The sequence below is a fragment of the Pseudorca crassidens genome, chromosome 1, assembly GCF_039906515.1.
Source record: "Pseudorca crassidens isolate mPseCra1 chromosome 1, mPseCra1.hap1, whole genome shotgun sequence".
Classification (NCBI taxonomy): domain Eukaryota; kingdom Metazoa; phylum Chordata; class Mammalia; order Artiodactyla; family Delphinidae; genus Pseudorca; species Pseudorca crassidens.
In genome coordinates this window covers 74,444,827-74,470,444 of record NC_090296.1, presented here as the reverse complement: position 1 = coordinate 74,470,444, position 25,618 = coordinate 74,444,827, and the positions used below count along the sequence as shown (strand labels likewise).

General features: G+C 50.2%; 1 protein-coding gene and 1 pseudogene across 1 annotated transcript; both read left to right on the top strand.

Moving 5' to 3' along the window:
• Positions 1-10,094: 10,094 nt before the first annotated feature.
• On the top strand, positions 10,095-11,620 carry LOC137218557 (dehydrogenase/reductase SDR family member 2, mitochondrial-like). The gene is given in 5 exon segments (XM_067725663.1): positions 10,095-10,224; positions 10,393-10,531; positions 10,533-10,569; positions 11,443-11,496; positions 11,498-11,620. Coding segments are annotated over 5 exon segments (483 nt in total).
• Positions 11,621-12,990: 1,370 nt separating this feature from the next.
• Positions 12,991-25,618, top strand: part of LOC137218509 (dehydrogenase/reductase SDR family member 2, mitochondrial-like) — a 154,337-nt pseudogene continuing 141,709 nt past the window's right edge.

Sequence of the window (25,618 nt, the reverse complement as noted above, 5' to 3'; positions counted from 1 at the left end):
AACTTTTGCTTTATTTGGCTTTTTTTAAATGGTTACAAGGAGACTGTAGCCATGTATTGCTGGTGTCCTTTAAATATATTTCATAGGGAATTCCCTGGCGGTCCAGTGTTTAGGACTCGGCGCTTTCACTGCCGGGGCCCGGGTTCAATCCCTGGTCAGGGAACTAAGATCCCATAAGCTGTGCAGCACAGCCAAGCCAAAAAAACCCCATTATATATATATTATATAATAGTTAATTTTATATAATAATTTGTCTTCATCTTTCTCCTGGGTGATATGTAAATTTACACAATTTTGGTATTTTTTTCAGATCAGTGAATAAGTTGACAGCTGTCGTTGTTCTCTGGAGAATCACTATCACTAGGGTGAAAGGGTATGGTTGCTAGGTAAAATACAAGACACCCAGGTAAGTTTGAATTTCAAATAAACCAGGAATACGTTTTTAGTATAATTATGTCCCATGCAATATTTGGGACATACTTATACTAAAAAATCGTTTGTTGTTTACCTGAAATTCAAATTTAACTGGGCATCTGTTTTTTAAAATTTGCTGTTTGTCAATCTCATAAAGGGGATATGGGGGATGACCCTTAGGTGCCAAGTTGTGGAGTAGAACCCAGATCCATTGGCAGCTTGCTGGTGCTCTTTGGACATCTTTGTGAGCCAAAGCTCACTGGAAGATAAGATAAGAAGCTCTGAGAGGAGGATATTGGGGCAAAGAAATGTTGGCAAACTCACTCTTCTCCTGATAAATGCCTTGCAGCTTGTCAAGGTTGTGAGATGTTGTGGTGAAAGGGATGAGCAGGGAATGAATTGGAGGGAGGTTATAAAATGTTGCAATGGGAATTTTTGCTTTTAAATACATATAAACTTTCACAAGATGTAGCCTTTGGCATTAGGTTGCATAACTCTTCCGTAGTCACCATGAGACTGGTACTATGTCCTGTGCTTCTGGGCTCCAGCAGGTCCCTGTTTCTACATTACCCCATGGCTACCAAAGGCCTTGGCTACTGAGGGGGTTTTCTTGAGGTGGTAAAAGGTCACTCCAGAACTTTCTTCCCCATAATCTCTTTTCTTCCCCATCAGGGGAATGTATATATGCCATTTTTCCCAATTCTTCTTTTTCTCACTTTTGTCTTAAGAAATTTCACCGTGGTCAATATCCTCCTCAAATGTACAGAACTTTAAGTTTTTTCTTTCTTTTCTTTGGGTTTTCTCTTCTTCTTCTTTTTTTTAAAAAATTATTTTGGGCTGTGTTGGATCTTCATTGCTGTGCGTGGGCTTTCTCTAGTTGTGGCGAGTGGGGGCTACTCTTTGTTGTGGTGCGCAGGCTTCTCATTGAGGTGGCTTCTCTTGTTGCAGAGCACGGGCTATAGGTGCGCGGGCTTCAGTAGTTGCAGTACTCGGGCTCGGCAGTTGCGACATGCGGGCCTTAGAGCGCGCGCGCTTCAGTAGTTGCAGCGCTTGGGCTCTAGGGTGTGTGGGCTTCAGTAGTCGTGGCCCATGGGTTTAGTTTTTCCGAGGCATGTGGGATCTTCCCGACCCAGGGCTCGAACCCGTGTCCCCTGCATTGGCAGGTGGATTCTCAACCACTGCACCACCAGGGAAGTCCCTCTTATCTTCTTTTTAAGGTTTTTCCCCCCTTCTTTCCTTCTCTTTCAGATTTTGCCCATAGAAAAATCTCTCTTGCTTTTATCATCTCTGCAATTTGTGAACCAACCAACCTTCCAAACAACAAATCAACTAACTACTAAACCAGCTGACCAACTTGTCTTAGTCTGCTTGGGCTGCTATAGCAAAAATACCATAGTCTAGATGACTTAAACAACAAACATTTATTTCTCATAGTTCTGGAGGCTGGGAAGTCCAAGATCACAGTGATGGCAGATACAGTGTCTGGTGAGGGCCTTCTTCCCTGTCCACAGATTGTTGTCTTCTCACTGTGTCCTCATGGAGGAAGAGGTGAGGGACCTCTCTAGAGTCTCTCTTATAAGGGCGCTAATCCCATTTATGAGGTCTCCACCCTCATGACCTAAGCATCTCCCAAATGTCCCACCTCCAAATACCATCACATTGGGGATTAGGTTTCAACATATGAATTTTTTTGGGGGGCGGGACACACAGACATTCAGTCGACAGCACCATCCCAGAAACAAAGGTTGGAGGATGCTTCAACCTGGTACAGAGACCAAAGCAAAGTGATGCTGTGCTTCATATAGACCTCAACTCTATGAAGAGAGTCTCCCATTCTGTAGGAAATCAGCTTTGAATCACCTATGCCCAGGAAAAGCTGGGGAAGGGTCACCACTAGAGAGGAAAGGGATTGAGTGTAGGTCAGGATCCAGGACTAACAAGTCTCATGGAGAAATCTTGCTTTTTAAAAAACTCAGACCTACTGGTGTTTGCCCTCAGTTCGTTCTTTCTTTCTTTTCTTTTCTTCTTTCTTTCTCTCTTTCTTCCCTCCCCGCACCCCCCCCAACCCCGGTTTCTTTCTGCCACGCGGCACGGCTTGTGGGATCTTATTTCCCCAACCAGGGATTGAACCCATGCTTTTGGCAGTGAAACAAGGAGTCTTAGACACTGGACCACCAGGGAATTCCCTCTTTCTTTCTTTTAAATCAACTCTATTGAAGTATACTGTCGATAAAATAAAATGCACACAATTTAAATGTACAGTCCCTAGGATTTTGTCCAATGTCTATATCTGTGTATCCACCATCCCAATTGAGATGCAGAACATTTCCATCACCCTAGAAAGTTCCCTTGTGCCCCTACACTCAGACAACCATTGATCTGATTTCTACCACCATATATTAGTTTTGTCTATTCTAGAACTTTATATCAATTGTACTTTTCTTTTTAATTTATTTATTTTTTAAAAAATCTTTGGCTGCGTTGGGTCTTCGTTGCTGCGTGCGGGCTTTCTCTAGTTGCGGTGAGCGGGCGCTACTCTTGTTGCAGAGCTCAGGCTCTAGGCACGCGGGCTCAGTAGTTGTGGCTTAGGGGCTCTAGAGAGCAGGCTCAGTAGTTGTGGCGCACGGGCTTAGTTGCTCTGCGGCACGTGAAATCTTCCGGACCAGGGCTTGAACCCGTGTCCCTGCATTGGCAGGCGGATTCTTAACCACTGCGCCACCAAGGAAGCCCTAAGTTGTACTTTTCTTTTGGCTTGGCTTAGGTAGTTTTCTTTTCCATGCAGAAGCAAAAAAGGTTCCTGTAATTTTTTGTATTTATGGTCTCATTTTTTATATTTAAATCTTTGATACATCTGAAATGTATTTTGGTGTGTGGTGTGAAAGGCACAGGTCTAATTTAAGTTCTTTTTCCCCAGAGAGCTACCCAGTTGTCTCAACATCATTTATTGCTACATGTATCTTTTTTCTCACTGATTCAAAATGCCACCTTTATCACATGTTAAATTCTCAAGTGTGTTTGTATCTCTTTCTGAACCTTCCCTTCTGTTCCTTTGATTTGTTTGTTCAAGTATCAATACAACACTGTTCTAACTGTGACTATATTATTTGTAAAAATATTATATTTTAGGATTTTCTGCTCTATCTCTTCAATGAGGTAAATTTTTCCAAGGTTCCTGTACTGGTTATCTGTTACTGCATAACAAATTACCCTAACATTTAGCAGCTCGAAAATTTATCTCACAGGTTCTGAGACTCAGGAATGAGAGAAGGGTAGCTGGGGGTTCTGGCTCAAGGTGTCTGGTGAGGCTGTAGTTAAGCTCCCAGCTGGGGCTGCGGTCATCTCAAAACTCGGGCTGAGACGTTTGCTTCCAAGCCACGTGGTTTTTGGCAGCCCTCAGTTCCTTGCCACGTGGGTCTTGCCATATAGGACTGCTCACGACGTGGCAGGCAGGACTAATCCAAGAGGGAAAGAAAGAAACAGCGAGGGCCCAAGACGGAATGTTCAGTTTTATATATCCTAATCTCAGAGGTGACGTACCATGACTTCTGCCAAGCCGGGCATGATGTGGGAGGGAACTATACAAGGTAGTGAATGCCAGCCCCCAGGGGTCCCAGAGACCATCTCAGAGGCTGGCAACCACATTTCCAGTTTTGGCTGTCCTCTCTTTCCACATTATTCACTTTCTTGGAATATCTCATCCGTTTTATGAGGCTGCTTCTACCTATGATCAATAGTTTGCAAATCATTCTTCTGATTACTAACTTGCTCTCTGGAGTGCCAGCACGATTTATCCAATTGCCTGGGTACCTCCTCTGAAAAAACCCACAGGCATCTCTACGTGGCTTATCCTCTGCTCTCCTTGGGTTTGAGGTTGAGTCTCAAACTTCCTTCTATTTGACATGTAGTGCTCTGCACTGCATTAATTTGATTCCTCTAATAGACTGTAAGTTTATTGAGGGTAGGGATTAGGTCTTCAGTGTTTTGATATTCTTGGTACTTAACACAGTGCTTAGCGTGAAGCAGGTGCTCATCAAATATTTGGACCCAGGTGACAGCTTGGGTAGTGGGCACCTGCAGCTCTGCGGCCATTAGTCCTGTATGGTGCCAGGGGCCCATAACAGGGAAGGGCAGGATCACTGGCTTTAGGACTGAGGTCTATGGTCTCTTTTTGGTGCTGACTTTGTACTCAGCTCTGCGTCCCCAGCCAGCTGAGCCTATAGGCTGCCCGTCCTTTCATTCACTCCCCTCCACCCCCTGCCCAGTGTGGGGTCTGGAGCCTGCTTGGACCCACGGGTCTGTCTGCTTCTGTTGTGTGTGAGAGTCTGGGGACAGCTGGACTGGCAGGACTGGGTCATTGGTAAGTGGTCTGTGCAGTATTCTGCAGAATTTCACTCAGACAAGTACTTCCTACACTTTCCCCCTCCTGAGGCTTCCTCACCAGCTGTGTGGGGGAGGCCTTTTCTCACCTCCAACTTTCTTAATTCTAGGACTGTAAAGTCCATGAATCCTTGAGTTTTTCAGATAGAAACAGCAGTGCCTGAAACCCAGCCTGCTGCCTACTCACGTTCTCACACTCAGCTGCAGGCTCCACGGCGGAGGGGCCCCTGACCAGTGCTCAGGACAGCCAGGAGCACAGCCAGGTGAGGCTGAGCTGACGCTGCCTAAGGGCAGGGATGCTGTGCCCAGGTTGGTGTTCGTGATGCCGGAACTGCCCACCTTCACTCCTGTTTACTTTTCGTGCTGGTGCTTCTTTCTGCTGGGCTCTGTCTGCAGCTCAGTCTTTTTTTTTTTTTTAGGCTGCACTGCGTCTTAGTTGTGGCACATGGGATCTTCGTTGCAGCATGCAGGATCTTTAGTTGCAACATGTGGGCTTCTTAGTTGCAGCATATGGACTCTTGGTTGCGGCATGCATGCGGGATCTAGTTCCCCAACCAGGGATCGAAACTGGCCCCCTGCATTGGGAGCTTGGAGTCTTAACCACTGGACCACCAGGGAAGTCCCTGCAGCTCAGTCTTGATTTCTTCTCTGATTGTCATAAAAAAGCTCGTGGGACTATCAGAGCCCTTAGGATCACCTAGCTCAACTTTTCTTACCAAGGTGCCAATGGAGCCAGAGAGGGGAACAGACACCCAAGATCACGCAGCTTCTGTTGACATCTCCCATGTGGCTTGCAGGATCTTAGTTCCTTGACCAGGGATTGAATCCAGATCCTCAGCAGTGAAAGCACGGAGTCCTAACCACTGGACCGCCGGGAATTCCCTCTCTTCCCTGATTTTCGATGTTTCTAATGACTGTACGTCTCTCCCTAGTCTTTGTTTTCTTTCCTTTACCACTCTCTTATCTCTTTGGACCCAAGAGATAAGAGAAGGCCACCTACCTCAACATTGGGACTAGGTTGAGGTGTGTCCATTTGACTTCCCGTCTTCCACATTTGGGCATCTGAATTGACCAGCATGGAAAGGGGAATCAGAGTGGGCAGTGCCAGGTTCAGAGGCCACTCCAAGCTCCCAGGACCTGCATTCAACTCTGGCCCAGTTGACTGCTTCAAAGTAAAGATGAATGAGGGGAGAGGGTGCCAGAGCCTGGGCCTTTGGAAGCCACTCAATCTCAGGCCCTGGTCTAGGGGGACTTGAACAGGAAGGGGAACCAAAAGAGATAGACGAGGGCTTCCCTGGTGGCGCAGTGGTTGAGAGTCCGCCTGACGATGCAGGGGACACGGGTTTGGGCCCCGGTCCGGGAAGATCCCACATGCCGCGGAGCGGCTGGGCCCGTGAGCCATGGCCGCTGAGCCTGCGCGTCTGGAGTCTGTGCTCTGCAACGGGAGAGGCCACAACAGTGAGAGGCCCGCATACCTCAAAAAAAAAAAAAAAAAAAAAAGAGAGATAGATGAGGCCTGACCAGTCTCTCCGCACTTCACCTGCAATAGCCTGGATCTGCTTTTCCTTACAAGTAGGGCAGCTTTCCGGCAAACCACCTTACAGCAAGTGTTGTAGGACGCCGGCTTGCTGAGAGATGGGAACAGCTTCTCAGAGGTGCTATAACTCCAGCCTTCCAGCAGGGGATGTCCTGTCCCGACAAAATGCAAGTCTTCTTTTTCCTGCTGCCCTCCCAGCCAAAGAGACTGATTCCCCCGACACTTGATGGGGTTAATCTGTGCTCACAGCTAGGGGGAGAGGAGTCCCCTGGGGGTCAGAATAGTGTTTAGAATCTGGTGTCCTGTTTAAGAAAGGTAAAACCATCAGGAGTTGAAGTCCCTCATCCCTCTGAATAAAAGCCTGTAAATATGACCTTGCAGAGAAGAGAGAGAGCATGAGAGAGAGAGAGCAAACAGAGTGAAAGCAGCTGGGATAAAAAAGCAAGGAGACGTAGGACCTGCAAAGGGTGGTTTTGGAAATAGGGTACCAGAAGAGACATAAACTGAAAACAAAGGCTGTCCCTCCCAAAGCAGAGCAGTTGGTCACCTTCATTATGGCACTATGACACTGATACAGACTGATATTTCATCTGAAATTTCTCCACAATTCCTGAGCAGCACCCATTCTCTTATCATGTATAGATACCAACACCTAACTCCAGGGAACTGAGTTATGCAAAGGTTGCTAAGGAACGAGGGGAGATGCAGTAGGTACGGCAGGGGTTGCTTAGTAACCAGAGTCCCTTTGTGATGGAGTGGCCAGAGCAGGTGTGGAACTGATGAAGATCTGTGGACAGAGTCAGCTCACACCAGAGCCTCCTGAAAGGGCATGTCCATTGGCCCCTGGGCCCAGAGCGGCCAGAGCCTGCCTCTCTTCAGCTCCCTGACACTGCCTTGCCCAAAAAGTACACCCCAAGTCCTTGAGTATCCTCAACAGTCCTTTGCTCCAACCATGCCTTCCCCACCTCCCTTGGCAGGAAGCTAATCAGATTGCTAGATTCAAGAAGGGGCAGGGCTCTCCAGCAGGCGAACGGGAATCTCACCACAGGGGAGGCAGGAGCCTCTGGGCTCACACTGACCTGGAGCTGGGAAATTTGGGGTTGGGCGGAAAGAGGGTCCCCTAGGCAAGCATCCCTGATGTATTTGCAGTTCACAGGGAAATGTCTTCCTCTCTGAGTCTCCCATGCCACTCTTCATCCTGCGCATAGCTAGGGTGGCACGCCTCTTCCCTTCCCAAGGGTGAGCTGGGTGCGTGGGTCTCCACACAGCAGCCTGGCTTGGGGCTCCTTTGGCTGCCTGGGTTCCTCACAGCTGCCCTTCAGAGAGCTTCACTTCAGCACAGCCTGGAGGAGTCATCATGCAGGCATTCGGAACCAGTCAGGTTTTGCAGCCAGGAGTCCTCCATTCTCTGTTCCCCAGGCACAGAGGTGGCCCTGCTCTCTCCCAAACACCATGGACACTCACACCCCTCTGCTTCTCCTCTCAGTCTGTGCCCTGGACCAGAGCACAGGCCACCTATCCCGCTGCTTCCCCCATCAGACCTCCCTTCACCTTCCAGGTCCTGTTTATCTGCAGCCTCCCTAGTGATGATTCTCCCAGCCTGAGCAGAATGAGCTGTGCACCCCTGTAATGTATTGGACTGACGAGCACCCCTGGACTCAGGCCCAGCAAGGCTCTGGGGCCCCAGAGAGGGAGCAAGTGGCACTGCCCTCAAGGAGCCCACTGAGCCTCTGCTTCCTCCACCATCTGGCAGGATGCTCCCAGGAAAACCTTTGTGGATTGAGCGTTTATACACGAAAGCTTGTTGTTTCATACAAAGCCCTTTGCACAGAACATCTCTGAGAAAGTGTTTGAGACACTGGGAAGTTTCCTCCAAGAAGAGAACTGGGAGACTTAGTTTTTGAACTAGTTTTGAACCGCTTGAATTTAAAAATCTACCATGAGCAGATAATCTTTACTTTTTAAACATTTTGATTGTGAAATATAACAAATACATAAAAAGTATATATGTATGTATATACATGTACATACGCAAGACACACATATCTTTTATTTTTCTTGTGGAGGTATATTCTTTTTGAAAATTTGAATTTATTTTTTAATTAAAACTTTTTTTTTTTTTTTTTGCAGTACGCGGGCCTCTCACTGTTGTGGCCTCTCCCGTTGTGAAGCACAGGCTCCGGATGCGCAGGCTCAGCGGCCACGGCTCACGGGCCCAGCCGCTCCGCGGCATGTGGGATCTTCCCGTACCGGGGCACGAACCCGTGTCCCCTGCATCGGCAGGCGGACTCTCAACCACTGTGCCACCAGGGAAGCCCCCAATTAAAACCTTTTTTATTGAAGTATAGCTGATTTGCAATGTTTCAGGTGTACAGCAAAGTGATTCAGTTATATATATATCTATATGTGTATGCACATATAGATGTATATGTATTCTTTTTCAGATTCTTTTCCATTACAGGTTTTTCTTTTTTGGGGCTACACTGTGAGGCATGCAGAACAATGCGGGATCCACATGAGGGATTCCCCGACCAGGGATCGAACCCACGCCCCCTGCAGTGGAAGTGCAGAGTCTTAACCACTGGACCACCAGGGGAGTCCCCATTACAGGTTATTACAATATATTGAATATAGCTCCCTATGCTATACAGTAGGTCCTTGCTGTTGACCTATGTTATGTATAGTAGTGTATGTCTGTTAATCCCCAATTCCTAATTTATCCCTGCCCCAAGGCACACATATCTTAGTGGACACCATGGAATCATACAATGGAACACAGACAGCACCCCAGAAACCCCTCGGTTTGCCACTCTCCAGTCGTCCCCCCTCTTTTACCCTAGGAATATCCACTCTCCTGACTTTTGTGATAATTACTGCCTTGCTTTTCTCTGCAGTTTTATCACCTGTTTGCATTCTTAAACAACATAGAGGGGTTTTGCCTGCTTTTGAAACTCGTGTCTGTGGAATCACATAATAAAGGATTATTTTCTGTCTGGCTCCTTTCCCTCAATGATATCATTTTTTAGATTCATTTATGTTGTTCAGTGTAGCTTCAGTTCACTAATTTTCATTGCTGCATAGTATTCCATTATATAAGTGCAACCCAGTTTGTCTATCTATTCTACCATTAATGGACATTTGGGCTTGGTTCCAGTTTGAGGCGATTTCAAAGCATGTTGCTGTGAACGCTCGTGTGCAGGCTCGTGGTGCACGTGTGACAGCACTCCTGGGTTGTGAAAGTGCAGAGTCAGAGGGCCGTTTGTTCAACTTCCCTGGGCAGTGCCAAACCATTTTCCAAAGTGGTTGTGCTTATACTCCCTCCAGGTTTGACTGAGACTTTCGTTGATTTCTACTTTTTCAACTATAAGCAGCTCATTAAAATTGATCATTGGTGTCATTATTAGTTTGGTATCTGGCATTCTCACTCTACTGGGAAGCTCCGTGGGTGGAGGTTGGGGGCCATGGTTGCTTGCTTATGGAATGAATGGGAAAATAATCATGTCTACTTAATTCTGGATCTCACATTCTAATTTGCCCCTTTTATAAATAGAGAATTTTCAGGAAAGTTTCCCTGACCTGAGGCTCACCTGTTTGAAATTCACCCTGACTGGCCCGACTCTTTCCCACTCTCTGCCACTGGCCTTGTCTGTCCGGAGGAGCTGGGGGTAGATCATCATCATTCTTGCTGATGGCATCAGTGATAAATGAAGTTGATTCTTTCCCCCAGGGCCGAGTTCAGCAGGAAGTAGACCAGTCACTGGCCGCCATGCAGGGCCTGGGTCCCCGGGGCCTGTTCTGTCCCTGTGCTGGGCTCTCTGTGCTGCTGAGCAGCAGTGGGATAGAACAAAATGGCATTCTGGCCAATCAGGTAGCTGGGGTCACAGGGTCCACTGATGGTTGAGTATCCTATTGCCCTGTGGGTCTCGACCCCTCACAGGGACCCTTACTTGCTCAAAAGGACCTCAGGGCTATAGAGCAGGACAGCTTTGTTGATTTCCAGGGCTTGGGGGGGAAGGAGAATAGTAGCGAGGAGCTGAGGCTTTGTTCCATTCATCTCCACCGCAGGATCAGCTTCGCCATGGCTCAGCGTCTGGCCCAGGATGGGCCCCATGTGGTGGTCAGCAGCCAGAAGCAGCAGAACGTGGACCTGGTGGTGGCAGCGCTGCAGGAGGAGGGGCTGAGCACTGTGGGCACCATGTGCCACAGGGGAAGGCAGAGACCAGGAGCAGCTGGTGGCCACAGTAAGGGGCCCCGGGGGTGGAAGGACACAGGGAGGAGAGTGTGCAGAACACCCTGCCTGCTCAGCCCTGGGAGGGGTGGGGGCCAGGAGGGGGGCTTGGAGGTCCTGGAAGGCGGTCTGAGGCCACAGCTGCTCGCAGTCTAACCGGGCGGACATCACTGCTCACGCCGGCTCTCTGGAAAGGGGTCTGTTCATGGGAGGACCTCACTCCTACCCGTCCTGGGAGATCTGTGGTTGAGGAGGGATCTAAAGGGATTTCTCCATCCCCAGTCCCCAGAGGGGTTTCCTCCCCTGAGGGCCTCAGCCCCGGAGAGCCTACCCCTGGGCCTGTCCAGGGCACTTACCTTCACTGAGAGTTTGGTTCTCACAGGAGCCTTGTGAACATTCCTGCTGGAGACGGTACATAATTAGCAAGCTTTTTAAATAAATTTATTTATTTTATTTATTTATTTTTGGGTGTGTTGGGTCTTCATCGCGGCATGCGGGCTTGCTCTAGCTGCAGCGAGCGGGGGCCACTCTTTGTTGCGCTGCGCAGGCTTCTTGTTGCAGGGCATGGGCTCTAGGCATGTGGGCTTCAGTAGTTGTGGTGCGCGGGTTCAGTAGTTGTGGCATGTGGGCTCTAGTAGAATGCAGGCTCAGTAGTTGTGGTGCACGGGCTTAGTTGCTCCGTGGCATGTGGGATCTTCCTGCACCAGGGCTCAAACCCGTGTCCCCTGCATTGGTAGATGGATTCTTAACCACTGAGCCACCAGGGAAGTCCCTAATTAGCAAGCTTTGCCTCAATGTCCCATGCACAGGGTTGCTCAGGGAGGACGAGGCCTCCTCAGGCCATCTCCAGGCTCACCCAGCCCTTCATGTCCCCCCATCCCCCCAGGTCCTGGAGCACTGTGGGGACGTCGACTCCCTGGTGTGCAGCTCAGCAGTCAGCCCCCCCGGTGGGGAGCACCCTGGGCGCCAGTGAGCAGGTGGGGGACAAGGTGAGAGGCTGCCCCTGGGAGTTGGCTGAGGGGTCTGAAGTGCTCCCTCACCAAGACCCTCCTCTCCCCTCCTGAAGTTACTGTAAAAGCAGGCGCTGACCACGTGCCCCCTGGAATGTGCTGTGATGCTCCTTTCTGGCCTGTGTGCTTTTAAAGCTGGTTCCTACACTCTTTCTGCTCTCTTTTCTCTTCCCATCCCTTTTGCATGTATTCATTCGGCAAATATTTATCGAGGACTTGCTATGTGCCGGGCCCTGTTTCAAGCTCTGGGGGTAGAGCTGTGTGATTAAGTTTCTGCTTGTGGTAAGAGTCAAGCATAGTAAGGTGTCTGCTCTCTGCCAACAGCTTATGTTTTTCACATCCTTTGGTGGGGATGTACATTGGTGGTCGTGCTCCTCTTTGGTGACCGTACCTGCCACTGAGATTCTCCACCTTTCCTAGACGAGGGCTTCTCACTGTCCCTCAGATGAATCTGCTGCACCTGTCAAACCTGGACCCTCCCACCAGCTTTCCATGGGCTTGGATGTTCCAACCCACTGCAGTCCACTTAGCCATCCTGCCACCTGGTCCACCAGGATCTGGGACAGACCTCGTAAAATGCCTTGAGGTTCATCTCTGGCTTTGTTATTCTCCTACGACTTCAGTTCTGTTCACTCCTGTGTTTTTTCCCTTAGCCCCTCTGACAGACCACATGGACTGTGATGGGGTCATGTTCTTCCTGTCATTGTTAGCATCCCCTGCTGCCCCAAGCACAGGCCAAAGCTGTCCTTCTGCCTCCCCAGCTCTCTGGGTTCTGCTGACATCCTTCTTGGGCTGGTCCCTCCTGTGTATCTGCCCTTGGCCGGATGCCCTTCCCTCCACCCTCAGAAATGGCCTGAAATCCTAGCTCCCTGTGGCCTCCCCAGGCTCTTCAGCTTCCTTAATGTCTCCTAAGCCTCATTTGTGAATCTGTAGCTGGGATTTCATTGCTGACAGTCTCCTAACTCTCCTGAGTCATTTTCCCTTTTAGTGTCTCAGTTCATGGGATCATGACTCTTCTTGGAACTGTTTGAAATCTTCACTCCTGAAGCTGGGTGCACTAGATGACAGCCTTCTCTGCTGCTCCCCTATTTTCCAAGGGCTTGCTATTCTACAAGCGCTTCTGCACAGCTGGACAGAAATCTTCCCCCCGTCACATCTGCCACCATCTCAGAGGGGAAATGCTCACAAAAATGAGTTTCTCTGTTTTCACCCAAATGCGATTTTCAGCAGGTGCCCGGTGAGGAGAATTTCTTCTCGCTCATCTTATCCATGGGCCATTTTGAGCACTTCCTTCAGGCAGACCCCATTCTCTCCAGCTGGCTGGGAAATTTCGAATCTATCACCCCTCCACCTCTCCTCCATCCCATCCCCAAGGACTCTGCAGACTCTCTGCACCCTCCTCAGACTCACAGAGCTCCGCAGAGATGCACAGGGCAAGGTATGCAGAAAGGACGCAGTACTTCCATGCCTTCTCCAGGCACTGCTCTCCCCCAGTCTCCATGTGTTCACCAGCCCAGAAGCTCTCTGAACCCTGCCCTTTGGGTTTTGATGAAGGCCTCAGTGCATAGGCATGATTGATTAAATCATTGACCACTGGTAATTTTTTTTTTTTTTTTTGCGGTACGCGGGCCGCTCACTGTTGTGACCTCTCCCGTTGCAGAGCACAGGCTCCGGACGCGCAGGCTCAGCGGCCATGGCTCACGGGCCCAGCCGCTCCGCGGCATGTGGGATCTTCCCAGACCGGGGCACGAACCCGTGTCCCCTGCATCAGCAGGTGGACTCTCAACCACTGCGCCACCAGGGAAGCCTGACCACTGGTAATTTTTAAAAATTAATTTTTATTGGTGTATAGTTGCTTTACAATGTTGTGTTAGTTACCATTGTCTATTTATTCAACTTTCAATCCCTCTCCCCTCCCCAGAGGTCAGGGGGATGGGGCTGAAAGTTCCAACCCTCTAATCACAGAGTTGGTTCCCCTAGCAACCAGCTCCCATCCTTAGGTATTTTCCAAAAGTTACCTATTAACAAACTCAGGTGTAGTTGAAAGGGACTTGTTATGAATATCGAGACACGTTTACCACTTCTATGACTTAGGAAATTCAATGAGGTTTCCCTGGGGTTGGGACTGGTCCAGGCCACATGTTCAGGGCAGGGTGCCACCTGGAGCAGCCTGACTGAGGGCTGTGAAGTGGGGAATCAGAATTTACCAGTGAACCAAGAGCATAAGACTCTGGGGCCAAAGGTTTCAGTCAGTGCAGAGCAGGTTTTACGGGCCTGCAAGAGTTGGGGCCATGGGGGGTGGGCAGTGAGGTGTGCTGAGGAGATGCAGACAGACAGGGCAGGACAGACTGCTTCAGTGGGAAAGCCAGGCCCAGAGAGGTGACTTGCTGGGGTGTCCCACAACCTTTTAATAGCCAAGGCCATGGGCAGAACCTTGCCATTGGATCTCCAGCTCCAGCCCCAAGACCTTCTCCCACACTCCACAGGGGCTGAGTGCAAAGACAGTGAGGGAAGTTGCTAGGCAGGCCAGGCCAGTGCCCCAGAGGCCTGCAGGAAGACACTGAGGGTGGTGCAGAGGGACCACAGGGGCCCCCAAGGAGAGAGAGGCCGCAGAGAGGGGGCGGGGAACAGCAGGCTGACAGCAGGGTCAGGGCTGCTGACCCCTCACCCTCCTGCAATGAGTTACAGAAGGTGCTGACTTCCTGGGTAAGAGTGGGGAGGGGTGTTACCAAGAAAAAAAAAGCCCTATTTCTGTACCCTGAGCAGGAGGCAGGGATTTGAGGCCTGGAGAGAAGAGAACTTTGCTTCCAATAAGGCAACGCTCAGAGAGGGGATTTGTGTGTGTGCAGTGCCTGTGTGTGTGTGTGTCTATGGTGGGGAGACCTCAGGGATGGGAAGGGCTGGGGGAGAGTACAGGAGAAAGGGTAAGGGTGCAGGGGGGGGTTGCACTCGATTTATGGCCCTTGCCCCGTCTTCTGTTGAGAAGCGTCTGGAAAAGCCCGCCCTGGGCTCAAGTAGTCCAGAGCCCTGTGGGGTGAGGGTGTGTCCCGAATGGGGGGGAGGGGAGGGGGGAAGGGGAGGGGGAGGGGAAGGGGAGGGGGAGGGGAAGGGGGAGGGGGGAGGGCATAGGGAGAATGAGGAGTGGGGCAAAGAGAAGGGCAGGCCCTCGTGTCCACCACTCACACTGCCCTCACCTCACAGCCTCACAAGAGGACAGGGGTTCCAAGGAAGGCAGCTTCCCGGGTTGGGTGAGGACACGGACTGGACTTTTTGGATCTCCCCATCCCATTCCCCCAGAGTCCTCCTCAGGCCAAGTTTCCAGCCAGAGGCTGTGGACTGTGGATAATCAGACACAAGTGCTTCCTTGGAATAAATAACCTCAGTATTTCTTTGGTTCCTGACAGCGCTTGGGGAGGTACTGGGATGCTTTCACCTGGGCTAATAAGTGAAAAACAAAACACCGAGTTTGGCACATGAGAGAGTTCCTGCTGTTTTGCGGGTATTTGTGTGCTGGAAGGCCCCGGGGTGCGGGGCACAGGGGCTAATTCGCTTGTAGCTCCCACAGGAATGGGAGGGGGTTCCTCAGGATGGGTCAGGCTCTGGCGCTGGGCGCTTGGCATATCCAACTCTACCTGGGAACATTTTGTCTGTATTTATACATTTCAAGTTAACCTCTTCATCTCTGGTCTCTTAAGAAAGATCTGGAAAGAACTATTAGGGCAAGGGGGAATTCTAGGGCATCCTGGGATGGCCACAGGTGAGGATTATGATAAACGGGGGTGACGGCATTCCAGCCTGAGGGTTCTCTGTCTTGTGACCCAGTCTTGTTTGGATGTTGGGCCACCTGGGAATAAAAAGTGGCACCAGAGCCAGACCCTGGCTGTTTTTCTCTTGTTTTTATCCCAGACCACTGTGGTGGTGGGTCCCTTGTCCCACCACAATGCAGCCCTCACCCCTGTGCTGACATCCCTGGCTGCCTCTGCCCGGGTCCCTCTTGTGGGGCTGGGCTCACGGGCAGGAGGGCAGCTGGAGGGGCAGTGTCCGGGCAGAGGCTCCTGGTGCTGCACTGGAGCAGAAGGGGTGGTCCCTGGCTGGCCTGAGGCGGTGTCTCTGAGCTGAAGAGTCAAACACATGAGTTTTCATGGAGGCTGGGTTCTGTGGGGTGAGGCGAGGGCAAAAATAGCTGAATGCCTGAGGCTATGCTTGGTCAATGCTGAGTTCACCAGCGAAGATCCTCGGTCAGATTTTACCAAGAAGTTGAAGAATCCTTTCATCTAAAGCAAATGGTCCTTTTGGCCAAGTAAGCAGCGGGGCAAACATTAGTTGATTAACAGAATAAATGAAAGATTGAGAATAGGATGGGAATGGAGGACAGAAGTGATCAGGGGAAAGGTTCAGAGCTGAGGCTACAGGCCACAGCGTGCCCTGGGGCTTCCTTACACGTGGGGATGGGACACCGTGTGGAGGCAGTAGAGGGACTGAAGGAGCCATGCTGGGCTGGGCTGTTGTGTGTGCCCTGGGTGCCTGGACTCAAGTTTAGAGTTACAGTTGCCTTAGCCATTGAAGGCCAAAAGATGCTGTCCCCTCTGCAGGATGGGTCCCTGCGAATCCCAGTGGGTAAAATGTCTCCCTTTGCTGATCATTTTATCATAAATCTTTGATGTTTTCCAATTGCAACCTGCTCCAGAGAGGTTAATTTGTCTACATACGTGCAGCTTGTAAAAGGCAAGGCTGAGATTTGAATCCCCGTCTGTCTCTCAACCACCCTCCATGACAAAGTGATGGCCAGGCTCTGTCAGCCCACTTCTCTCTGCAGGTCTGTCTTAGTTTGGTTTCTCTTGAAAGCAGAGACAAGGGCTTTTGGACAGGAGATGGGAGGAAGCAGGAGTGAGGGAGGGAGTGATGAGTGATCAGGGAAGCAAGGAAAGCCCATTCAAAGACTTCCCTGGTGGCGCAGTGGATAAGACTCCATGCTCCCAATGCAGGGGGCCTGGGTTCGACCCCTGGTCAGGGAACTAGATCCCACATGCATGCCACAACTAAGAGTTCACATGCCACAACTAAGGAGCCCACATGCTGCAACTAAGGAACTCGTGTGCTGCAACTAAGGAGCCCACCTGCTGCAGCTAAGACCAAAAACAAAAAAGCCCGTACAGGGGTGTGCAGGGAGGGTGGTACTGCTTGTCACAGACTCTGTTCCCCAACTTCCAACAGCCCAAGGAGAATATGGAATGCCTCTCAGATGGGAAGTGTCCACCCTAAGGCTGGTAGCAGAGCGTTTAATAGAGTGCTTCATCTCCCATCCATCGAGAGCGGCCCCTGGGTTTATCAACACCCCCATACTTCCAGTCAAAGAGAAAGATGCTTTCTGCAGTGTAGCAAGGCTCACAGGTACAATCCACCCGTCCACATCAGAAATCAGGCTGAAGGCGGGAGGGGTGAGTCAGGGCGCCTAAAGTGTCCACCACAGGTTTCCAGGAAGTAACCGTCCAGGGTCTCAGATATGTTTCAAGGACAAAACACTCAACCATTGCTCCAGTGAGGCCCCAGGAAGAAACACAATCTCTCCTCTTCCGCAAATAACAATTAGTCCACTTCCCCCAAGTGATAGCCTTCAGAAATTTTCACTGGAGGCTTTCAAGCCGCCAGATCACGGATCTATGGTTAATAGTTTGAGCAGTCCACGTGGCTGTCCCGTGGGGTTCCCAGAAGAAAGCAGAGGATTGAAATGAGGAGAAGGCAGGAAAGGAAGATCTGAGAGGAAACTCAGAATAAACTCATTACACACTAATAGAGCTGGACTGGGGTCTTTCAACAAGCGAATGCTCTACTTGTCAAAAAATAGAATCATTTAGGGCTTCCCTGGTGGCGCAGTGGTTGAGAGTCAGCCTGCCGATGCAGGGGACACGGGTTCGTGCCCCGGTCCAGGAAGATCCCACATGCTGCAGAGCGGCTGGGCCCGTGAGCCATGGCCGCTGAGCCTGCACGTCTGGAGCCTGTGCTCTGCAACGGGAGAGGCCACAACAGTGAGAGGCCTGTGTGCCGCAAAAAGAAATAAAAAAAAGAATCATTTAAATGCAACACTTAATATGGTGAAATTTACATATTAACAACTCCCTTTGCTTTTCCCTGAGTAAAAATCAGGACAGTTTAGAATGTGAGGACCTGGGAGGGGAGGAAGACAGGGCACGTTTTGTCCCATTTTGACCCAGCTTCTGGAGACAACTGACAAAAGACACTGGTGGTGAGACTGGGGCCTTGGTGACCTGATACACCTCAGGTGTGGGACTGAGATGTGGAGCCTTGGGCTTTAACCACTGGATATCTCAACAGTAATCTTGACCAGAGCACTGGGCATTTTGGGTCTTGAGTGTCCTGGGTTAGATTTTATCATCTAAAGCAAATGGTCCCCGTGGCCAAACAGCTTATGGAGAGCATAGTTGGCTCACATTGGGAGAGTTCCTTTTAACAGGCACCAGGAAGGAGTATGAGATGCCAAGCAAAAGAAACCATCATCCCTATCACCCAACTTCACAACAGACCCCAACAGCCCATATCAGATTGAGTCGTCTCAGAATCCTCCTCTCACTCCTTTCTTCCCCGTACTCCTAAAGTGCACCAGCTAACTCCATGGCAAACATTTCAGGGAGACTCAGTGCCCCTCCTGCCTTCACTTGTTGGGGGTTAAGAACTGAAATGTTTCCCAAAGACTGGAGTGGACCAGTAGAGATCTCTTTCGTTATCAAAGGCTCTGTAATAACACACAGGTATGTGGGAGGAGGGGAGACATTGTTTTCAGCTGTATCAGCTCACACCTTAGTAGGGAGGCCGAGGGTCCTGTCAGAGGGGGAGAGAGGGTGGCAGGGAGAGGTCCCAGGAGGAGTGGGGTGGGCAGGGACGCTGGCTGTGGAGCACGAGAAGGGCAGGTGTTCTGTCTCTCAACCACGCTATCCTGACTTGCAGTTTTTGCTGGTGCAGCCAGGAATCTGGAGTTGGAATTCTCTGTGGCTGGCGCACCGCCGTTAGAGAGCTGGGCTCCCCAGGCCAGTGGAATGGCTGAGGAACTGCGTCTTCAGGAGGGGAATGTCTCCTGACCCCCTTAGAGGAGCTTATTTCCCAGGAGTGTTCCTGTGAGTAAATTTCCAAGGCCAGCATCCTTTCTCCACAGATTCTTTTTATTACCATGGAGACAGTCTGCGGCTCTGTCCAATGAAGAGTCTGAACAGCAGGCACCATGACAACCTGTGGGGGTTGGAAGGACAGCTCCAAAGCACCTCACAGACCACAGCAAGGACGGAGGCCTGGGGACAGTATGATTGTCACGAGTGTGGCTGATGAAAGGGGACAGCTTGACTGTTCGCTGCCTTCTCTCTGTGAGCAGTGAGCGAGGGACGGGTGTGACAGGTGGGTCTAGGGCTGGCGGTGTTGAGGTTTGGGGCTGCCGAAGCCCCATTCTTTTCAGCTTCATTCTTCTTCTGACTCTGTATTTTGCTTACCCCCACCCAGGCCAGCTGATATGTGCCTGGAGCCGTGACAAAGCCAGAGCAGGGCAGATCTGTCCAGCCCTGGGTGGGGTGAGGGGGCGGAGAGGAGGAAGCAGCACATTCCTAGGAAATGACCCACAACTAAATAAGTGCTCTTCTGTAGAAATCACCCCACCCCTCCCAGGATTGTGGAGACAAACAACTTGCTGCCAACTTGAAGTGAAGCTTCCTAATTCCCATGTTGGGGTATCCTGGCTTTGCCGATGGCAAGGTGTTGGCAGTATGAGGCCAGAGGCCTGTGCACGCTCTCTGCTTGTCCCCAGCATTTGCCCAACTCCTGCTGGAGTCTGCCAGACACAGGTGGGTCCCGTGACCTCTGTGTTCAGCCCATAGCTGGTTACTTTGCAGAGCTGGGTCAGGAGCCTTGCCCACCTCCTTCCTTCCTCCCAGGCGCTCTCTCTAGTCTATCCATCCCCTGGCCCTGGGCTTCCTCACTCCCAGGCCAGTGCTCTTACCTCACTATTCCGTGGTTGGGTTATTCAAAGAATCAGCCTGTGTCTCTACTGCAGGCCTCACCCTGAAGGGCTAGAGAGGAGCAGAGTGGTACTGAGATCTCTCTGTGCCTGGAGTGTCTTAGGAAAGTCACAGACATGACCTAAGGTCTGCTCATCCTGCTGGTGGCATCCTGGTGAAGGCCACATCTTAAGAGAGAGAAGGTGGTCTGTGAAAGCAACCCTCAGGACTAAACTCATAACCAAATTTTTATAATAGATGCAAGACATGACTCCAGTTCTGGAGGGTCAAACTCTGTGTGACTCAGTTTTCTCATGTGTAAAATAGAATTAAATGAATTAACAGCTGGGCCTGGTTTATGGTAGGTTTTAGCTGTTATTATCATGTTTTATTACCAAGTCCTCATACAGAGCTTGGGAACACGACTTACTGTTCAGTTATTCTCTGCAGATGCTCCTATGCCTGCCCAGCAGGGGGTTTGCTTATTTCCATCAACTCCAGGCCTGGGGAGCAGCCTCTGCCCTGCTCTTCCACCGTGTACACTTATTATGTGGAGATTGGTAATCCCAGCCCAGAGCTATTCATCTTCATCTCCCAGGGATCCCCTGCTGGTGTGGTTTGCACTTCAACCCACCTAGATAAGAGAGCATCTCACGAAGACAATCCTTACAGGTGACGGGGATTACAATTCTTTCTTGTGGCATCCTCCATCTTTTTTTTTTTAATATATATTTTATTTTATTTATTTGACTGCGTTGGGTCTTCGTTGCTGCGTGCAGGCTTTCTCTAGTTGCGGCGAGCGGGGGCTACTCTTCTTTGCGGTGAGCGGTCTTCTCATTGCAGTGGCTTCTCTTGTTGTGGAGCATGGGCTCTAGGCGCACGGGCTTCAGTAGTTGTGGCATGTGGGCTCAGTAGTTGTGGCTCGCGGGCTCTAGAGCGCAGGCTCAGTAGTTGTGGCACATGGGCTTAGTTGCTTTGTGGCATGTGGGATCTTCCCGGACCAGGGCTCAAACCCGTGTCCCCTGCATTGGCAGGCGGATTCTTAACCACTGCACCACCAGGGAAGTCCCGCATCCTCCATCTTCTATCCTACGAGCACAGATCACAAGCCTCCAACTGCCCATCATAAGCCCTTTATGTTCTCATGTAACCTAGGGATGAGTTCTGTGTTCAGTGCTCTGATTTGACAGCTGGTGGCCTTACCTCTTTGCCCAACACCTCACCTAGTGCAAGTACATGCCTCCATTTCCTCCAGCCCTCAGCTGTCCAATTAGCCTTTAACCCTTAGCAGTGGTTCTTCTGAACCAGTCCACAAGGCATGCCTTACATGAATCACCCAGAGTCTGTCTTCAGAAGCTCCTCCACCCTGGGTCATCACTCTTTGGTGCATCCTATCACTGTATCCATGTGCTGTCTTCCTCCTCTCCCCATGTCAAAACCTGCTCTTAGGAAGTTTGCAAACTCATTCATTCTGACGGGTAAGTGACTTTTAGAACTCAGTCACTCCAACGTTCAGACGGCTTCCGGGTAGCCATCCTTAATGCTTAATGTGGATTAACTGTATGCTCATATGTTCAATAAACACAGCCTGATGATACGCTCCAGTGGATGCTGCTGTAATTATCTTTGTCATCGTTGTCACTGATAACCATTTACAAGCACCTACTATGTCCCAGGTAAGATAATTGGCCATAGTAGAGTACAGTGGCCAACATCTGTACTGGACCCCTACCCCATTTGTTATGCCAAATTTTCCAGAAGGACCGAGGATTTACATGTAAAGTAATATAACTTGTGTTGCGGCTTATGGACAAGAACACATTTTATAGCCCCATGTATAATAGTAAAAGGCAGGAAACCACCTAAGTGCCCAACAATAGGCCATGATTAACAGGGGATGATTAAATAAGTTATAATACATCCACTTATGGACTACTCTGTATCTTGTTTTTCTTACGTCTTTATTGAATTTGTTACAATATTGCTTCTGTTTTATGTTTTGGTTTTCTGGCCGCGAGGCATGTGGGATCTTAGCTCCCCCGACCAGGGATCAAACCTGCACCTCTTGCATCGGAAGGTGAAGTCTTAACCACTGGACCTCCAGGGAAATGTATCTTTAAAATTAAAAAAAAAAAAAAAAAAACATGGGCATAGGTTTGTAACTACTCCAAGATAAAAACTCCAAGATAAAAGTTAAAAGGGAAAAACGCAAGGTGTGGCACAGTGTATAGAGTGTGCCACTGCGTGTGCAATGAGAGGAGAGCTATAAAAGGGTGTGTGCAGAGATTATTTTTAGAAGGAAAAAGGAAGTTGACAAGAGTGGTTGGTTCTGGGAGTGGGATTGTTGATCTAGGTAGGAGGATGGCTTACTTTTTATCCTTTAATGGAGTTTGGATTCTTCTTATTCCTCACCACCTGTGGGTATTATTTCTTTATTTAAATATTTAAGAGATGAGCAAATGTTATGGAATCAGACAGACTTGGACTGAAGTTGAATTCCTATCCATTTCTACCTGCGTGGCCTTGAGTGTGGTACTTACCTTCATCTACTCTCTTTCTCTGTAGAATGGGGAGTAAGAGCACCCACCTCTTGGGCTGTGCTGAGGATTAAGGGGGAGAGAGCCTGCGAAGTTCTCAGCACAGTGCCTGGCACAAAGCGGACCATTCGTTGTTAGGCGCTTTACATAATTGTCTCTAATTACCATGCTGGGTGCAGTACTACTCAACTAAGCTGTGCTCTGTGCGTCAAGCACCCAGCAAAGTCTGGTGATATAAAAGCAGTGGGACAGGGCTTCCCTGGTGGCGCAGTGGTTGGGAGTCCGCCTGCCGATGCAGGGGACATGAGTTCGTGCCCCGGTCCGGGAAGATCCCACATGCCACGGAGTGGCTGGGCCCGTGAGCCATGGCCACTAAGCCTGTGCGTCCGGAGTCTGTGCTCTGCAACGGGAGAGGCCACAACAGGGAGAGGCCCGCGTACCGCAAAAAAAAAAAAAAACAGTGGGACAATCAGGCAGCAAACAACCAACCATAACAATCCTGGAACAAAGGATCTCAGAGGAAAGCATGTTTAACTCTGCCCGAGGGGTATAGGGTAGGGGTCCAGGAAGGGTTCACTAAAGAAGCGACATTTGCCGTGGGAGTTTTATAGGATGGGAAGGAGCAGCTCCAGCAGAGACAGCACACGAGGAGAGGCACAGGTGTGAGGGCTTGGGGCCCTCTGTCCCTGCCATAGGAGAGCAGAGTGTGAGGGAGAGTGTTGGGGCAGGACCCTCAGATTGTCTGAGGCAGGACCCCAGAGTGCTGGGGACAGAGGTGAAGCACCAGTTCCTCTCAACAGCATGCCTTGGCTCCTCCTTTTCCTCGTGGCCACCTCCTAGAGATCATCGTCTGTTTCCAGTTGCTGCAGTGGAGTCTGGGGCAAGAGCACCGGGGGCCTTTCTGTAAATGTGCTTTGGAGACGTCTCGTCTAGCCACAGCCCTTGGAAGTAGCAGCAACACGTGCTCTTTAGGGAAGGCATGTTTCTATTCCACATGCTCCTAATACTGCAGTCTGTTACCTCTAGACACTTTCCTTCTCTGAAATATTCACACCGAGGACTTGTATGGATGTTCTGTTTTCTCTATCAATTATATATCTGCCTATAAAATATAGACATGTTTCTCCCTTTCTGGATAACCAGGGAAGGATCAATGCAGGGAACTGTGATTGAACCAGATGCTCTGGAAGGAAGAAGAGCTGCAACAGCTGATGGGCTGTGGTGGTCACCCTACAGTCGGAAAAGAGAGAGCCCACCCTGATTGTCAGATGATGGTTTAGCCACGCCTGGGGAAGAGCTGAGTGTGCAGCCTCCCTCCCTGTCTCCCGGGTAACGAAGCCTCTGGATGACCCTGCCAACAATAATGAGATGAAAATGAAGAGCCCTGCAGTATAATGAGCGCGATAAAAATAGAGACTTGCTGAGTAAAGGGCCGCAGCGGTGGAGAAGCGGGAGGAGGAGACAAGCCTGGAGCAGGTGGACCGGGCCCCCCAGCCAGACTCCCTGCTCTGTCGCTATGACTCTAACGGGCCAAGGCTGGTTAGGGCTCTGTAGGTGAGGTGGTAAGGATGTCAGAGAGGGATTAAAGAGTGGGCCTGAGCGAGCATCCCGAGCAGACTCTATCCTGGTCACTGTGACTCTGAGCTCCACAGGGGATGGACAAGGTGTGGCCAACATGCACGCTGATGGGGGCTGTGAGATTCCTGCCCTTAGCTTGAGCCCCTCGCCTGCCAGTGAGCATCAATCAGAAAATGCTCTGAGTAAATGTACCAATTTTTTTCAAAACATTGTACCCCTTGTCTGTAGTGTATAGTGTAAGAAGCCTGCTAATTATGCTTGCCTTCCCTCCTCCCTCCCTCCCTCCTTCCTTCCCCCTCCCTCCCTCCTTCCATCCCCCTCCCTCCCTCCCTCCTTCCCCCTCCTTCCCTCCCTCCTTCCCCTCTCCCTCCCTCCATCCTTCCCCCCTCCCTCCCTTCCTCCCTCCTTCCTCCCTCCCTTCCCCCCTTTCCTTCCTTCCTTCTTCAGTTGGCAGCTTGGAGTATCTGCCAGGAGAGGCAGCTGCTCCTACAGAAGGAGGGCTCTGCGCACTGCAGGGACAGCTGCATGTGATGCCTTCTGTCACCTTGTCCCTCTGCAGTCTTTATTTTTTAAATTATTTTGTAAAAGAAAAATTAAAATTTATTGATTTTGCGGTACGCGGGCCTCTCACTGCTGTGGCCTCTCCCGTTGCGGAGCACAGGCTCCGGACGCGCAGGCTCAGCGGCCATGGCTCACGGGCCCAGCCGCTCCGCGGCATGTGGGATCCTCCCGGACCGGGGCACGAACCCGTGTCCCCTGCATCGGCAGGTGGACTCTCAACCACTGCGCCACCAGGGAAGCCCCAAAATTTATTTTTGATATTCAGCCACAAGAAAGATATCCTCCCGTATGTGACAACATGGATGGGCCTTGAATACATTATGCTAAGTGAGATAAGTCAGGCAGAGACAAGTACTGGTGGTATCACTTATATGTGAAATCTAGAAAAGTGAAACCTGTAAAAAACAGAGAGTAAAGTGATGGTGACCGGGGATGGGGGTGCTGATAGGAGTGATGGTGTTTAAGGGTACAAACTTGAAACAAGTAGAAAATAAGCTGTAGAGAGCTAATGCACAGTATAATGAATACAGACAACAATATTGTAATATAATTGTATAATGTGATACATAGTGCTACATCGGCAATCATATTACCATACATAAATGTATGAAAGTAACGCACTGTACACCTTATACTTACAATGTTACATGTCATGGGCTTCCCTGGTGGCGCAGTGGTTGAGAGTCCACCTGCCGATACAGGGGACACGGGTTCGTGCCCCGGTCCGGGAAGATCCCACATGCCACGGAGTGGCTGGACCCGTGAGCCATGGCCGCAGAGGCTGTGCGTCTGGAGCCTGTGCTCCGCAACGGGAGAGGCCACAACAGTGAGAGCCCCGCATACCGCAAAAAAACAAAACAAAACAAAAAACAAACAATGTTACACGTCACATTCATTCAATTAAAATATTCACAAAACTTATTTTGTAAGTCATACATGCATATAGTACAAAATTCAAAAGGAACAAAAGGGCTTCCCTGGTGGTGCAGTTGTTGGGAGTCCGCCTGCCGATGAAGGGGACACGGGTTCGTGCCCCGGTCCGGGAAGATCCCACATGCCGCGGAGCGGCTGGACCCGTGAGCCATGGCCGCTGAGCCTGCGCGTCCGGAGCCTATGCTCCGCAACGGGAGAGGCCACAACAGTGAGAAGCCCGCGTACCGCAAAAAAAAAAAAAAAAAAAAAGGAACAAAAATTATACAGTGAAAGTGAATATCCCCTTCTTCTGCTCCCCAAGCCACCACTTCCTAGAGGCACCACTGTTAGCAGTTTCTGTGCAGGTTTCTGGAGATGTTCTAAGCATATATAAGCGCATGTCCCCCCGTGGCCCCCACCAACATGCATTTTTTTTTTTTTACATAAGTGCCTAAAACTGTATCAGT